Below are 17337 nucleotides of genomic sequence, written 5' to 3' on the forward strand. Positions count from 1 at the left end.
CTGGAGGGGGGAGCTAAAATGGATGTTGCATACCTATCTAAAAATGGCAGGAAACCACACCTAATATCTCCTTCTGAAGGCCCCAGCCTGGAACATCAGAGATATGCAGGATCTACTCCCAAGACCAAGGCAAATACTTTCCAGGAGGAAATGTATGAGACAGATTCAAATGACAGTGGTTTCAAATCATGATGAGATTAAAAACAACTTTGATGGCATAAATGAGCACATTTCTAACCTAAACCTATAAGTAAAAAACTCTCAGAAAATGATGACAAAGAATGAACAAACAACCAGATAACAGAACACAAACCAGAGGACAGTGACCCAAAGAGGGAAGCTACAGATGAAGAGAACTACAGTTTAATACAAACAAAAGAAAACTTGGAAGGTTTTACCACAACAATGGAAGTGGAAATGATATCTTATTTTTCAGGGCTTCAAAATAAACTTGAAGATTGGAAAGAAGATCTAACAAAATGGACTATAGAGCAGCCAGGAGAATCATTAAAGTTTGGGAGACAAAAAACACATGTCTATCTGATTTGGTTTTTATTCCCAACAACATTTACAAAAATACAAGAAGAATCCCCTGGCAAGTTGAACACACTGACTTGGAAAGCTACCTGGCAAAAGAAGAAGGTTAGAGTTACATTCAACAGATTTGATTCGACTTACCAGATGTAGTACTATATGATTAAGCACTTGTTTGAATATGGTTAAAAGAATAGATAAATTATAGACATAAAGATAATCCTAACCCTAAGATACACAAGTAGTATGGTATTTTTATAAAATATGAAATGTAAAAATATTGGGATGATATATGTGAATGAAAAGTTTGGATATTTAAAGGTTATTAACTTACATAAAATTATGACTGATAATGGTTTGAATACAGAGGGGAATTTAAGCTTAAATAAGAATCTTGAAAACAGGATATATAGTGACTTAATAAGATGACTTTAATAAATACAGTTGAAATATAAGCTGATCAGAAAAGATGTTATATGCTGGTGTTACTGTTATTTGTACAAACAAAAGAAAAAGGTTTATACCCAACTTTATCAAAAAATTTAAGAATTATATTTGTTTAATGTTGACAAAAAGAGAATACTATTGGAAGAAGAGAAGATCAAAAAATATATCAATTTCTCATCTTAAGCTTGGGGAAACATGTTTTTGCATGTATTTTATGGCATTTAATGTTCTCTTTAATCTGTAATACATTGTAATAGTTATAAATATGAATAGAAGAATAAAAATATTTGTGTGTGATTCATATGCAATATTCATATGTATTAAGACTATGCAGATTGAAGAAGCAAAGAAGCTGAGCCTTTTCCTAGGCTCACATAGCTGCAGCTGCCTGATCCCAGGAAAAAAAATGTATTTGCTTTGCTTGGAGGAAGTGATGATAGATGCAGTGTGAGCATTTGTCTGTGTTCCAAATCACCTTTTCCTCTTTGAGTCATTGCAGTTTTAATACTTAAATGGCTCACATAGAGGCTACTATACATTACCCAACATTTGACCATTTTTAAACAATACTTTCTTCTTTTCTTCACTTAGTTTCCTTCCAAATCTTTCAGAATGTATTATGGTTGTAAGACTAAAATTAATCTGCTCCTTTTGCAATGCCTAAATCATAGGTTACTTACTCCCATGCATATTTTATATCATAACAGAGCAACTACAATCTCAATTTATTAATTGAATTGTTTGGCATAATTGTAATATGTACAAAATAATATATTTATTATTTATTTATTTATTTGTTTGTTTTATATACCGCCCTTCTCCCGGAGGACTCAGGGCGGTGTACAGAGAAAGTAAGAATACAATAAAAATAAAATTATTAAAGCCCAAATCCATCAGGCCAGGCCGGCTTGTTGGAATAGATAAGTTTTTAGATCACGCCGGAAGGAGCGAAGGTCGGGGGCCATCCGGATTTCAGCTGGTAAGCGGTTCCAAAGGATTGGCGCACCCACCGAGAATGCTCTCCCCCTGGGGGTCACCAGCCGACATTCTCTGACCGGTGGCACCCTGAGGAGGCCCTCTCTGTGGGAGCGCACAGGACGGAGGGATGTTGACGCTGGCAGTAGGTGCTCCCGTAGGTAATCCGGACCCACGCCATGTAGGGCTTTGTATGTCATCACTAGCACCTTGAATTTCACCCGGAAGGCAACTGGAAGCCAGTGCAGCTCACGGAGCAGAGGTGTAATATGGGAGTATCGGGAGACCCCCAAAAGCACTCGTGCAGCTGCACTCTGCACCAGCTGAAGACTGAATTATATATTGCACATTTGTTTGTTAATTTATCTAAAAGTTTTGCAAATCAGAAACTGAATATAGAATACAATTCTTTAATTAAAATGGATTGTTTGGTTATGTGCCATCAAGTCAGAAACCAGACTGATAGATTTTCTCTGTGATTATCCCTAGCCTGGTCCTGTAGGTCTTCCAATGGTAGTAATCAAGACTTGTGTAATCAAGTCTATCCACCTTGCTGCTGAACATTCTCTTCTTTTTCTGTCTACCTTTCCTAGGATTAGAGACTTCTCCAGAGAGCTTGTGTAATGTGTCTGAAGTAGGATAATTTGAGCCTGATCATTTGTGCCTTGAATAAGATTAATGACAACAGTAGAAATCGACAAATGGATCAAAACAGTCAATAGATTTGCTCTTGATCTTTAAATAAACCTGATCTTTTAAATAGACTATCTTTAGTCATTTTTAAAGCATTTGTAAATAGCAACGTGTTGCCTGTCTAATGTCCATAATCTATATTGATACACAATATAGAAAAAAAATCAAGGTGCAAAGAATCCTTGAACCTTACAGCATTCTAAGTGACACTTGAAATTCCTTGTTCAGGAAACAATCTACTTCAAAGGTCAGTATCATTCTAACACCCTAGTTAGATTTCAGGGCTGCATATTTATTTATCTTAGATAGGCAATGAAGTAGCAGTCTAAACTTTCAGACTTTTTATTATGGAAAGGACTAAATGAAACCTCTGCCTCAGAACTTTTATACGTATAGAGAGCTTTATTGTACAAAGGAATAATAAGCCACAAATTTATATTTGCAAGCAAGTCACATAGTCCAGATATAAATTTATTATGTAATTGCTCTTTTGTAAGCTAGTATAAATAGAGGTTGCTGAACAGAAGTTATACAGAGTTTAACTGTGTGTATTATGTAGTTTTTTTCTATGATTCCTTTCTATAATTTAATAATGTGCATATTAATATGAATGGCTACTCAGTGTTAACCCAGGTTGTTTGAATTGTGCAAAGTTTGTCTTTAGTTGGTCACTAGGAGTCAAATTGTATAATACTATTTTTCATCATGGAAATGTTTCTTCATAATCAGTACATGAATGTTTTGCTCAATAGCAGTGAAATTTTAATGTGCATTTCTTGAAATACACTAATAGATTATATCAATTTACATATAATTTCTGGCTTTCATTATAAATCCAAAAATTTTTATTTCTTTATTTTTATCCCATTTATATCCCGCCCTTCTCCGAAGACTCAGGGCGGCCTACAATCTAAGAAGCACAAATCAATGTGCTTAGCAATAGCCTTCATTCTATGTATAGGCCTGCTTATTAGGGCTTTTGCCCTGCCCCCCAAGCGGCATTTTTACAAAGTCAGCTTAGTGCCCCCAACAATCTGGGTCCTCATTTTACCTACCTCGGAAGGATGGAAGGCTGAGTCAACCTTGAGCCTGGTGGGATGCGAACCTGCACTAATTGCAGGCAGCTGGTGTTACTTAAGGAGGCATTAGCCCACTGCTCCACCAAGGCTCACTTAATACATTTTAAATTAGATATTCTTATTTATTGCTTTACTTGTTTTGTTTTTTCTCCTTTTTTATATAACAGTATAGATTCCCTTTTCATATAATTGTTGGCCATTTGCATTTTGCATCTTAGGGAGAGTTTAAACTTTGCTTTATCAGTTGAGAAATTTGGGGGAGACTCAGAAGTTTTATGATAATTTGGTTTTTTTGCTGTGGTTTTATTTTTTTCTTCCTTGATTTGAAGGAATAACTAGTAAGACTTGGAATTGCCCTGCTTCTGTATCTAAAAGAATATTTTTACTGTGAGCTAGTTGATCTCTGCTTTTTCTTTCTTTGCTGGTCAAGGAAATGCCAATACAGTATAGTGAGCTATTTCATCAGTAACTTTTGTGCAAAAGGCACTAATGAGTACACCAGACTCGGATTTAGCCTGCTACTCTGATTCACAAATTATTAATAAAATGTGCTTTGTTTCTGTACATGCACTACTTAATAGCACATAGGCAAATACAAACATCCTGGTACAAAGGCCTAGTTTTAATTTCCCTTTTAGAAGAATATCTATGCTTTTTTTCTAGCACTTTAATATGCATAAAGAATTTTACCCTTATTTTCTGCTATGTAAAGAGTAAATCTAATATGGTATAAATTTTATTTTAACAGAAATTTAACCATCCAGGCAAGGAAAAATAGAGAATCATGCTACAAAGAAGTCAAATTTGCATTTAAAAAACTTATTTATTTTCATAATATGCTTTTACAGGTCATAAGACAAAATGGTTGTTCAGGACACAATATTTTACCGTACTAGAAAGAGTAGTAAAAGAATTTCTGAGATTTAATCATACAATCTTATTATACAGCTTCTAGCTTTAAATTAATTTCAGCTATGATGATGAAACCTTTCTGAAAAAAAGCTAGAAAAGAAGAAAGTTAGAATCATGTTCTCTAATAATTGCATATTGAAAATGTGAATATAGTATGAAGCAGCCAATGTGAATATATCCCTTTTCTATGCACTAGATGTTTTGTAATAGGACTATTGTGACATTATGGCAATAAATGAAAAAACAGATATTGTTTTTTGAAATTGTTTTTTGGTAATAGATTAATAAAATTCTACAAAAGTAGAATTTTAACCCACTTGAGTTCCTATTGTGTATATAATCGATTATTATAAGATACCTGCTCCTAGGCATAAACATGTTAGATTTGGAGAGCTATAACATTTAAGTAAGTTAAATCAGCCCTGCAATCTTGCTACTAAAAGGAAATTTATAAAAATGTATTGGGTATTTTTTTTCTTTTTGGAGCAAGAAATTTATTTTGATTTTAGCAGGTATTTATCTTTATTTTAAAAAGGGACAATAGAGACATAGGTTTGTCTTATTTGTGGTCATTTCATTTAGCTTCTTAGTAGAGAAAATTACAAAGTGTAGAGTGGCAATCCCCTGCCTAACAACTATTTATAAATTTGTTGAATATTAATTAAAGCTTTAAAAGTGACTGGCCCAATGTTTTCCTAGGGATACAAAGGTAGTTTTTGAATTATTGACCCAGATAACTGATCAAAGTTTTTGCTTTGCTGTCATTTACCTTCTCAGCTTATTCTATTCTTTAAAATTCTGTGTTAATAACTATGAAGAATTTTTAAGATCTCCTCTTTTTTTCCCCTTGCACCAGGTCCAGCAAGACAATGAATCTGTGTTCCAAATGCTTTGCTGGTAAGTGCAGTGTAAAATTGGCTTTGAGGATTTTTTTTATCTCCCTTAAATAGTTGGCAACAATTCCTTTGGAGTTTACAGGTGATTATCTGTTTCTTATCTATGCATGAAACCAGCTTCTGCTCACCTGGTGCTTCATTTGTTTGCTCAGGTTTCTTGAAACAATCCCCAATGTGTATAAAAAAGCCACTTCTGCACAGGGACCAATTAAGCCTTCATTCAGTGAAGATTACAGAAAGTGGAATGTCCTTGTCAACTTCTGGCAGACCCACTTTAATGTTCATTTTATTATAAGTTTAATCTCAGTAAGGCAGACTTTAATTATGTTCATTAAAAAGACATAGTTACAATTTTGTTTTAAAATCTTGAATATATAAGGTGTTTTTGACCTTCTGTTTTTGTGATCTCATTAAGTAGTCACTATTTTACTATCTTATATATAGTGATTAAAAATGGAATACATAAACGTTTCAGGAATGCAGCTCTGCAGTACTACATGTTTCTAAATCCGCTACCCTGGACTATTAAAGATCTTTTTTCATAGAGTTTTTTAGTTCAAGATTATGACCTTCAGCAATATAAGCCTACAATTAATGAAAACATTTAAAAGATGCTGTGATATGATATATGGATTTGATTGTCCATTATGATTTTTACAATCTTACTACATATTTAAAGCAAGACTATAAATGTTTTGTTATTCTTGGATGGGTGGCCATTTGATCTGTGGATAGGACCACGATTAAGTAAATTGAGTTAGCTAAGCATACTTTTACTTCATTTACATTTACTTTGTTTACATTTTAAAAAGTTCTAATTTAAGTACTGCTAATATGAATCTCATATGTGTTTAATAATTTTTCCTTTCTGTCATGTTAAACTGCAATTCAGCAAAGAGGCCATATGCTAGTCTGGGACTTCAGATTATGCTACCGTTTTTAGAAGAACAAGATTATTTTAAAAATAATAATAGGGAACAAATAGAGCCAGTAGTGGTATAGATTCAGGCTAGAAATTGGGAAACCATGAGTTTTAGACTTGCCTTGGGCATTAAAGCCAGCTGGGTGACCTTGGGCCAGTCACTTTGTCTCAGCCCTAGTAAGGAGGCAAAAGCAAAACACTTCTGAAAAACCTTGCCAAGAAAATTTAAAGAACTTATTCAGGCAGTCTCCAAGAATGGGACACAATTGAATGGAAGGGGGGGGCGAGGGAGAAAATACTTTTTATATACGCATATGTGCTAAAATAAAAAATCACAGAAAACTTAGATAACTTAAGGTGTTTGCCAATGTTAATTGAGAAGATGTTTATTTTAACAAACTTATTATAACATACATTCTGAACCTAAAGCCAACCATCATTTAGAAACTTGCATTAACTTATTTCTAAATGCCTTTGTAGTTTCTGTGATGTTAAATTGAAATTATCTGTTAATAAATGTAGATTCTAAGTATTAGACAAGATATACTAGTGTAATCAACCTTCCCAAGCTTTTAGGTCCATATATTTATTTCCAGATTAAGGTCCATATTTATTTCCAGATTAAGGTCCATATATTTATTTCCAGATTAATTTGAGTACATTGCTGTTAAAATGTGTCTTCTATGAGTAGCTCTTAAAAACTACTTTTCTAAAATGTGGGTATTTAATCTTATCAGATTGAGTATTAAATGCCAAAGAAATGTACATTTTGCTGAACATCGTGAAGTTACCTGGATGTAAGCTGTTCTCATCTATTATCAGATTATTAGTAGAAGACCTCTGAGAGAGAGGGATAGAGAGGGGGGGTGCACTCTAGAATGGTAGAAATTGGTAAACTATTATCTTGTTATCTGATGTGCTTAAACAATTCCATATTTAATCTTAATATGCTTCAATGTTTATTCATGTATGAACAATATCTTGGTATTTTTTATCTTGACTTTATTTTCTTTTTCTCTCTAGAAAAAAGAAATCCACACAACGAAAAAGGTTAGTAAATGACAAAATTAATTAACTTCACTCATATCGTTTGCATAAACTAATTGCCTTTGCTCACATAGAAATATATAGAAGTATGTAATATTTGGATCCAAAGCATGTAAAGTTGTTTTAAATCTAGGATGGGTCTCTTCCGGTAGCTGACTCTTCTTTGAATCCAAATTCTGCACATGTCTAGAAATACAGAACTAAATGTAATAATTGCATGACATTTTGGATTTTCAGAATATATAAAGAATATTGTTTAGGTAGTGATGTAATTTTATTCCTATCAACTAAAACTTTACCAAAGATTTATTATGGTCTGATGTGTCCTGTAACAAGAAAAAAAAGTCAAAATGTTATAAGATCATATTTTACATATTTACATAATTTTGGATAATTCAGGAAAAAAATTAATATGTTTAAACTTTAGTAATTAAGTGACCAAAAAATCAAATCCTACTTGATAGGGACAATTAATCTTTTGAAAATAGTAGAGATCAGAGGCCTTAATCCAAATAAAAGATAGATTTTAAAATCTCTTCACATTGCAATATTCAAGATTTGAGCTGCCCCAAACTAGCTATTGGGAATGTTAAGTCAATGCATTACCTTTCTTTGCATAACTGAAACCTGGGCAGGAATATGATTTCTGCATTTAATGTATTACAAAGCAGCAGAGAGAGGAACATGGCACAGTTACAATGTATTAGCCAATCTACAATAAGAAAAAAAATGAAGAAACATATTGGTCTTAATCGTAAGTTATTACTCATGTTGAATTCTTTTTTATGCTAAACTATAAATAAGGGCAGCACTCATGGAAGAATTATAACTTTCCTTTGATATTCTTTGCTCAGATATTTTCTTCATCTTCTGTCAAAACATCTTGAAGCAATAGGAAATAACTATGTGTATTAGGGGAGGGAGGAATATCTGCAAATGAAAATAATGTCCCCAAAATTCAGACCTTTGCTAAGATTATATATCTTTCCTTCATCCCTCAACTATTGTCAATATCCCAGCTTCGCATATTCTTCTAATGCTCCCCCTATTTTCCTTTGTTCCTTCACTTAGCTGCCACTGGTGATTTAGCATTGCATACAGGTAATCCTCTGCTTGCAACCATTTTATTGTAAATATGGACATAATCTCTATAATATAATATAATATCCTGGCTATGTAGCATACAGGTGCCTGATTAGAAGTTATAACCCTTTGTTGGAAGATAGGTCAATATCATAAGAGGTAAACAAAACAAAATTTGTTCGAAAAGAAATAATTTGTAAAAGCTTTTTTTTTATTTGTAAGACATTTATAGAAGTACATGAAATGTTCCATGTAAGCTACATGATTGCATTGATGTGCAATCTCCTTTGGAAAATGGGAGCTGCTTAAATTTAATAATAAACTACAAAAGACTCTAAAACAAAATTAATATCATGCTCAGTCTGAACTATATTTGAATTAAATGTGACATTAATCACTCTCTATAGTTGTTTAGAAAAATAAGGATACTTAACAAGACAGAAATAACAGAAAGAAATTACCATATATACTTGAGTATAAGCCGACTCGAGTATAAGCCGAGACCCCTAATTTCACCCCAAAAAAACTAAAAAAAGTTATTGACTCGAGTATAAGCCGAGGCTGGGAAATGCAGCAGCTGGAGGCTGGATCCCCCGAAAGACGTCTCTGCTGAGATGAGAGAACGGGGTGGCAAGCCGCCGAGAGAATGGGGCGGTGGAGTGCTCCGCCGAGAGAATGGGGCGGCTTGCTGTTCTCTCGGTGCAGCACGGCAGAGGCTGGATCTCGCGAAAGAAGTCTCTGCCGAGAGAATGGGCGGCAAGCCTCCACCACCCCATTCTCTCAGCGGAGCGCTCCACCGCCCCATTCTCTCGGCAGCTTGCCACCCCGTTCTCTCATCTCAGCAGAGACGTCTTTCGGGGGATCCAGCCTCCACCACCCCATTCTCTCGGAGCGCTCCACCGCCCCATTCTCTCGGCAGCTTGCCACCCCATTCTCTCATCTCAGCAGAGACGTCTTTCGGGAGATCCAGCCTCTGCCATGCTGCACCGAGAAAACAGCAAGCCGCCCCATTCTCTCGGCGGAGCACTCCACCGCCCCATTCTCTTGGCGGCTTGCCACCCCATTCTCTCATCTCGGTGGAGACTTCTTTCGGGGGATCCAGCCTCTGTCGCCCCCTTTTCTCAGCTGGGCTCTGCCGAGACGAGAGAATGGGGCAGCAAGCCGCTGAGAGAATGGGGCAGTGGAGCGCTCCGCCGAGAGAATGAGGTGGCTTGCTGTTGGCGCAGTGCGGTGTGGCAGAGGCTGGATCCCAAGAAAGAAGTCTTCGCCGAGAAAATGGGCGCTGAGACGAGAGAATGAGGCGTTGGAGCGCTCCACCGCCCCATTCTCTCGTTTCAGCGGAGACTTCTTTCGGGGGATGCAGCCTCTGTCACCCCCTTCTCTCAGCTGGGCAGCTAAGAGAAAGGGGCGGCAGAGGCTGGATCCCCGAAAGAAGTCTTCGCCGAGAAAATGGGCGGCAAGCTTCCACCGCCCCATACTTCGCGGAGCGCTCCACCGCCTCATTCTCTCGTCTCAGCGCCCATTTTCTCGGCGAAGACTTCTTTCGGGGGATCCAGCCTCTGCCGCCCCTTTCTCTCAGCTGCCCAGCTGAGAGAAGGGGGTGACAGAGGCTGCATCCCCCGAAAGAAGTCTCCGCTGAAACGAGAGAATGGGGCGGTGGAGCGCTCCAACGTCTCATTCTCTCGTCTCAGCGCCTATTTTCTCGGCGAAGACTTCTTTCGGGGGATCCAGCCTCTGCCGCCCCCGAAAGAAGTCTCCGCTGAAACGAGAGAATGGGGCGGTGGAGCGCTCCGCGAAGTATGGGGCGGTGGAAGCTTGCCGCCCATTTTCTCGGCAAAGACTTCTTTCGGGGAATCCAGCCTCTGCCGCCCCCTTCTCTCAGCTGCCCAGGCAGCTGAGAGAAGGGGGCGGCAGAGGCTGCATCTCCCGAAAGAAGTCTCCGCTGAGCGAGAGAATGAGGCGTTGGAGCGCTCCGCGAAGTATGGGGCGGTGGAAGCTTGCCGCCCATTTTCTCGGCGAAGACTTCTTTCGGGGGATCCAGAAAGGGGCGGCAGAGGCTGGATCCCCTGAAAGAAGTCTTCGCCGAGAAAATGGGCGGCAAGCTTCCACCGCCCCATACTTCGCGGAGCGCTCCACCGCCTTATTCTCTCGTCTCAGCGGAGACTTCTTTCGGGGGATCCAGCCTCTGTCACCCCCTTCTCTCAGCTGGGCAGCTGAGAGAAAGGGGCGGCAGAGGCTGGATCCCCCGAAAGAAGTCTTCGCCGAGAAAATGGGTGGCAAGATTCCACCGCCCCATTCTCTCAGCGGAGGCTTGCAGAGGTGGCGGAGCTGCGTGCGCAGCTCTCCAAACCGCCGCCGCCCGTTTGGAGAGCTGCTGCCTTCGTCCATGTTTGATGAAAGCAGCAGCTCTCCAAACTGGGGGGTGGAAGTTCTTTTTTTTGTTCACTGGAGTATAAGCCGAAGTGGATTTTTCAGCCCAAAAAGTGGGCTGAAAAATTCGGCTTATACTCAAGTATATACGGTAGTTTAGTTTATTGGTTTAGTTTATTGAATTTTTATACCGCCCTTCTCCCGAAGGACTCAGGGCAGTGAACAAAAAATTAAAGAATCCTATTGCAGTTTCTAGTCAGATGGATGCCATATTACAAAACTAAATATTCCAAGAAAATACTATGTATTCTCTTTTAATTTATTTGAAATTCTCCCCAGGTAGTTTTTAGAAAGTTACTCAAAGGCTGAAGGAGATTGCTCCTAGATCAGACATGTCAAACACAAGGCCCGGGGGCCGGATCCGGCCCGCGAAGTGGTTTCATGCGGCCCATGAAGCCATCCTGGAAACAGTGAGCGAACGGCCCTTGGCCCTGGCCCAGAGACCCTCCTCCTGCCAGAGACCCTCAGATCTGTCCCATTCCTCTCCAGGCCCCCATAGGCACCCTTGATGCAAACGATGTAGAGCTGGCCATGCCCACCCAGTAGGACATACGCACTTTAGCCACGCCCACCCAGTAGGCCACACCCACCCAGGCCACACCCACCCGCCCCCCTGAGGGCAACTGCAATGCTGATGCGGCCCTCAATGAAATTGAGTTTGACACCCCTGTCCTAGATCATTACTATCCTTAGCTCTGTAACATATGTTCTACCTCCTGTTGCCTTCAGTTCTCCTTTGTTGTTTTAGTGTGTAATTGTTATTCTTGCGATTAGTATTCAATGAACAAATAATATGTTACTGTATGACTTAATAATCACAATTGTGCCCAGAATTTTGGTTGTAAGTGTTGGAGTTGTTAAATGGGCCAGTATATGACCAGATTCAATTTTATTATTGTTTTTACGACATTATAAAATAAATCACATAGCCATTGAGCGAACCATGTGATCATTAAAAAACTCCCTTTGGGTTGGGTAAAGGTAATGGTTCCCCCGCACATGTGTGCTAGTCGTTTCCGACTCTAGGGGCCGGTGCTCATCTCCGTTTCAAAGCCGAAGAGCCAGCGCTTGTCCGAGGACATCTCCGTGGTCATGTGGCCGGCATGACTAGACACCAAAGGCGCACGGAACGCTGTTACCTTCCCACCGTAGTGGTCCCTGTTTTTCTACTTGCATTTTTTACGTGCTTTTGAACTGCTAGGTTGGCAGAATCTGGGACGAGTAACAGGCACTCACATTGTTACATGGCACTCGGGATTCAACCCGCCAAACTGCCGACCTTCTGATCGACAAGCTCAGCGTCCTAACCCACTGAGCCACCGTGTCCCTTATTGGGTAGAAACCAGCAAAAAATTCTGGAAGGTAGCAAAAGAGTTGCAAATCATAGGCATAGAACTACAGGCCTTTGCAACCAGTGGTAAATGCGAGCTGTTTGCCAAGCTCCTAAAATATGATCATATGACTGTGTGTGTGTGCGTATGCATGCGTGCATGGCAGTTATAACTTCAAGGATGGCTTATAAGTAGTATTTTTGGAAGGCATTATAAGTTCAAATAGTTATTAAATGAAAACTACCTGTATCAGATTGTCTTTTAAGTGGCTAAATATATTGGGGGTTTTTACTATAATAGCAAAACTTTGCATACATCCTTTGACTGATTTTCGATTCAGTGTTCCATGCTGTTATTACAGCAGTCTAGACCTATTGTGTTAATATATGGCTTGAGCAGACTCTAATGTAACATGTCAATATTCTGGGGGAATTGTTGATATTAAAATATTACATTATGTTATCTTGTAAGGTTGACTATCTTAGCAGCTGTCTCATTCAGTTTTTAAAAATATTTTTTCTTTTAATGCTCTCTTTAAATTAATTGCTTCTAGCTGTAATGCTGATAATTTCAATGTGCTAGAATATTCCAGTGCTTCCATTATATGATGCATTTTAATAGGCTCTGATTAGCAGCTAGGAATTTTCAGGTGTACAAAGCAGAGCATTGCTCTCATTTTGTAAAAGGAATAATTGTGTTCTCAGCTGTCTGCTCAAGAACATCCTCTTTTGATTAGAAGGGCTATAGTATAATTTCTCCTGCCTTAAAGCTTGATAGTAGTTGGCACCTCAATTTGTGCTTTTCTATTAAGCCAATGCTTTGTGGTGTATTTTAACAGCATTCAAACTTAGTATTATAGTTGTAGTCTGTTGAACGTCTGGTGCAAGACTGTTGCTGAAATCATTTTATGCCTAGCACTAAGAATCTGGCGGACTTTGTGTTCCCGTCCATTTTATATTGAACTGATTTAGCATGCTTTTAAAAATATTGCCCGGATTGTTTAAATGGCAGTCAATGACTATGTATGCATAGCTATGAAATCCATGTTTACAATATTCTCATGTGTATACATCTTCTCTAAAAACATCCTGAATGTTTGGTTCATTGCATACTGGTTAATTTCCACATGATTAATTTTTAGGTACATTGAAATGCTAGATGCAAGTAATTGTTGTACATAGCTGAGGAGAACTATTTATTTAAAATACCATGCTTTTCATCACATTTGATACCAGGGAATTTTATAAAATTACAAATAATTAAAAACCATAAATCTGCATAAAATGCAATCAGATAAACATGTAGTACTGTGTAAGGTTTTTTAAATATGGGGAAAAAGATATTTGTCTAGCCATGGGTGAATATTTTGTGAGGGACTATAGCTTTCTAATTTTATCTATTTCACCTCTAGTAAAAGAGAAACAGGGACGAGCTAATGCTGATATCAGAGTGATAGCTGAATGAAATAAGGGAAGATATTCCTTCAGGTACCTTGGTCTCAACTGGGAAACTTACCAGTTCCATGGATATATTACCATTTACAAAATTAGGTAAACATTCTTACATTAATATTTTGATATTGCAGTCTAGGGAATCTTTATTTTGCAGACATGTTAAATATCTACTTTCTGTTGAATAGCAGAAATATAACATCCCTTTTAATGTCTCAGTGTTGGTTTATTTTTTTAATGTGTTGCCCATTGATTTTGTGATGGCTGACAAACATTATTTATCCCCAATGGTCAAATGGAGAAAGAACATAAAGAAAACTTTTTATAGAAAGGTGCACGTGATAGAGTGATTTCACCTGCTTCTTGGCAAATAGTTTCTGTCTCTGTTGTGGCTTTCTATCTTATTAATATTGTGTTCATCTAATTTTTACCTCATTAACTTTGCTGTCTGCATGGTTTGCTGAAACATAAGCTCTAATTTAGTCCCTTGTGTGTAAGTTCTCAGACAAATAAAAGTGTTTAGGATATCACTTAATTGTGAAAAGATTTGTCCAGACCTTCAGTGTGAATATAGAAAAAGGTGATGACTGTTGTTTTTGAGTTTCTTAAACTTTTTAGTAACACCTATCTTCTGCATGGCGTATAGAAAGGATTTATTTTCTTTAAGTGATTTTGTTGAATTATGAAAAAACCCCACCATCCTCTACATTCTGTATTTGCTCATTTCAAAACCTTGTAGAGTTTATAAAAACACTAGTGGTTTGTTCCACAGTTTCCCTATAGAGTTAATTCCATATTAGAATCTAATTCCACATCCGTGTCATGCACTCCTGTGCTGTTAATTTGTACATTTCGATGCAGTTTGTTTCGTGTTTTTGTAATCCAAACTGAACGTAACGAGCTATGTGCTTCTGGGACCCTGCCTTGCCTTGCCAATTAGAATAAGTGGTTACTCAGAGAGAGTATGTTTTAAATAAAACATGGCACTACTGAGTTGAATTAAGATCTTTGGGGAATAAATGGAACAATTTAACTCTTTCTTTCCAAAAGAGAGACCAACCAATGAGAGGAGACCTTTGAAATATATAATTAATTTCTCCTGAAAGGTATCTAAGTTAATATTAGATTAATTTTCTAATATTTCTATTTGGAAATGTAGCATTCATAAATGTTTAGGGCTACTGAAAATGTAGTAAGATTCTTTATATCAGTAAAGCATAAGGAGATATGTAAGGATTGTTACTTTTGCCAAAAGATATGATTTTTTTTTAAAAAAAGTCCTCAGTAATGAGGTAAGATTCTGAACCAATTCGAGCAGATTCCTCCCCTATTCATTGGAGTATGTGAAAACACTTGCAAGATTGTTATTATAGTCAATAACAATAAAGGAAGTTTTATTCTTCTTGTTAAATTGATTTCCTAGACTGATCTACCTGATAGTAATCCTGGTTCTCATAGATACTTTGTATACACATGTGAGACTCATACTCTAAATAGACACAAAGTACATTACTTAAACTTAAGTCTTCAATATTTACCATAAATAATGAATATAATAACTGAATACTTGTAAACATATGATTGTCCTTTATGCATATAGTGGGCTTTCTGTTTCACTTAAGTTTGCCCAGGTTGTTTATGGTGGAATTTGTGGAAAGTGAGATATGAAAGGTCCTTTGCTTAAACAATACCAATTAGAAAAGAAGTCACACAGCTAAACACCTTTTTTATTATTTCAGTTTAGAAAGATAGGCAATTAAATAGTAATTTATATCTGCAGAGTTTTACGATGTACATTTGTTTCACTAAGTATTTACAACATTAACAGGTACCTTATGTCCATTACAATCTACCAAAAGCAAGTTCACCTCTTTGGAATGGTAGAAAGTATCAAAAATTACTCAAGGAAAAACAAAATAAAGTAGAAAGCATTTATTCCCATGTGAACTCTGCTTACTCCGGAACAAACTTGTTTCCAGTGAACCAAATTAACAGTAACAACCCTTTATTTTTCCTTGTTTCAGATATGTCTGTCTTGCTTGATGGTAATGCTACATTTTGCTAGCTTTTAAAAAGGGAAATTCTGAACGCTTGCCATGGCGCTCCTAACAATTGTGCAGATTCTTATTAATATTTTCTTAATAATTAAACTTTCATGTATATTTTATGGTCTATGTGAAAATAGTAGGCAAGATATGCAGTACATCTGTTGTGTTTAAAGGATTATTTAATACATTGTGCAGAAGCAAAGGTCAGTTAATCAGAATGAACACTTCTGGGTTTAACAGTCAAAATTCGTGGATATGAATAATGCCCATGAAAAGATGTTTACATATTTTCATAATACATGAAATCATAAAACTGTAAACAAATAGAAACTGAAAAGTTCCTTGTGGCTACTGGCCTTAGTTGTTTTCTAACAGTTTGTAGTTAGATTTATAGTTACTTATTGAAATTATATTTCATGTGTTCATTGTTTTTCAGTTTACTAGATTATTCATGATAGTTCTATTGATTTTACAATTATTTGAAAGTGTAATTAAGGGAGTGTTGTTTAGATAGACAGCAACATTGTTATATTTTTAAAGAATTACATAAAATATAGAAAAAACTGCTGAAATTTTGCATTTCTTGGAAAGGGATTTAATTTGTTTTATTTATGATGAAAATCCAATGTAAAAAGATTTTTCAGTAATGGAAAACATATTATGCATATTGCTTTGGATTAAGTTCTTCTTGCATTTAAATTATGAATGAATTAAATTATTTGAGTTCAATGAATTTTCATTAGGGGTATTTTCATGGATTATACAGGATGTTTTTCCTTACATTTTCCTGACCTTTTAATAGATACTTGTGCTGCTTTGTAGAAGAACAATAATTAAGTTGAGTAGGTGGTTTGCCAATTTTTACAGTTCATCTGATTTTATATTTTATGTCTCTGCATAAAACTTAAGATGACAAAACACTCTGTCTATGTAGATAACCTCAAACTGAAAGAGAATATCATAAGCCTTTTGTTTGATATACCTGATTTTCAGAGTAGAAAACTCATAGCATCATCACTTATATTTCTGAAAAGGTTATTATTAGCTCTTTAAGACTTAAGATTTTTTTAAAAATATTTTCTTAGTGCAAGATGAACTCTGCTATATCAAGTCAAAGATGTGTAAGTACAACAGAGTATTTCCTCAGTGACGGACCAAATGCTTGGAAATGTCAGAAGGAGAACCCTCGAGCACAATCACACTTTGCATAGGGATTGATATTAATATTGATGCCTCTTAGGCCTTTCTAGGGGAAGTAACATATAAACATTGTAAATAGTAAACACTTGGGAGCTTTATGCTCCATGAAATTATCTAATCCCTTTCTGATACAAATAGAAGAATGTAACTTCATTTGAGATAAATTCCACAGTTGAAATATGCCCTTCTTTTTATCTAATCTGTATGTCCACAGTTTAGTTTGCAATATTTTCTCTATATATGCTTTTTCATGCATCCCACCTCCATTCCCTCATTCCATTTGCCATAT

The 17337-nt window shown here is 36.8% G+C and overlaps 1 protein-coding gene across 5 annotated transcripts in view; it reads left to right on the forward strand.

Annotated features, from left to right (window-relative positions):
- The window catches only part of ZFAND3 (zinc finger AN1-type containing 3), a 121666-nt gene that overhangs the window by 28264 nt on the left and 76065 nt on the right, over window positions 1-17337 (forward strand). The window contains exons 1-4 of one of the 5 annotated variants that reach the window (XM_081314682.1): window positions 2829-2896; window positions 5497-5537; window positions 7482-7508; window positions 13761-13899. In XM_081314682.1, coding sequence (XP_081170808.1) covers window positions 13872-13899 — 28 coding nt within the window. In that variant the 5' untranslated portion in view covers window positions 2829-2896; window positions 5497-5537; window positions 7482-7508; window positions 13761-13871. Of the gene's footprint in view, window positions 1-2828; window positions 2897-5496; window positions 5538-7481; window positions 7509-8176; window positions 8260-8576; window positions 8607-13760; window positions 13900-17337 lie in introns of those variants that run through there. The other 4 variants (XM_081314679.1, XM_081314681.1, XM_081314680.1 and 1 more) reach the window with 4 other exon arrangements.

The sequence above is a fragment of the Vipera berus genome (assembly GCF_964194415.1).
Source record: "Vipera berus genome assembly, chromosome: 1".
Lineage (NCBI taxonomy): Eukaryota > Metazoa > Chordata > Lepidosauria > Squamata > Viperidae > Vipera > Vipera berus.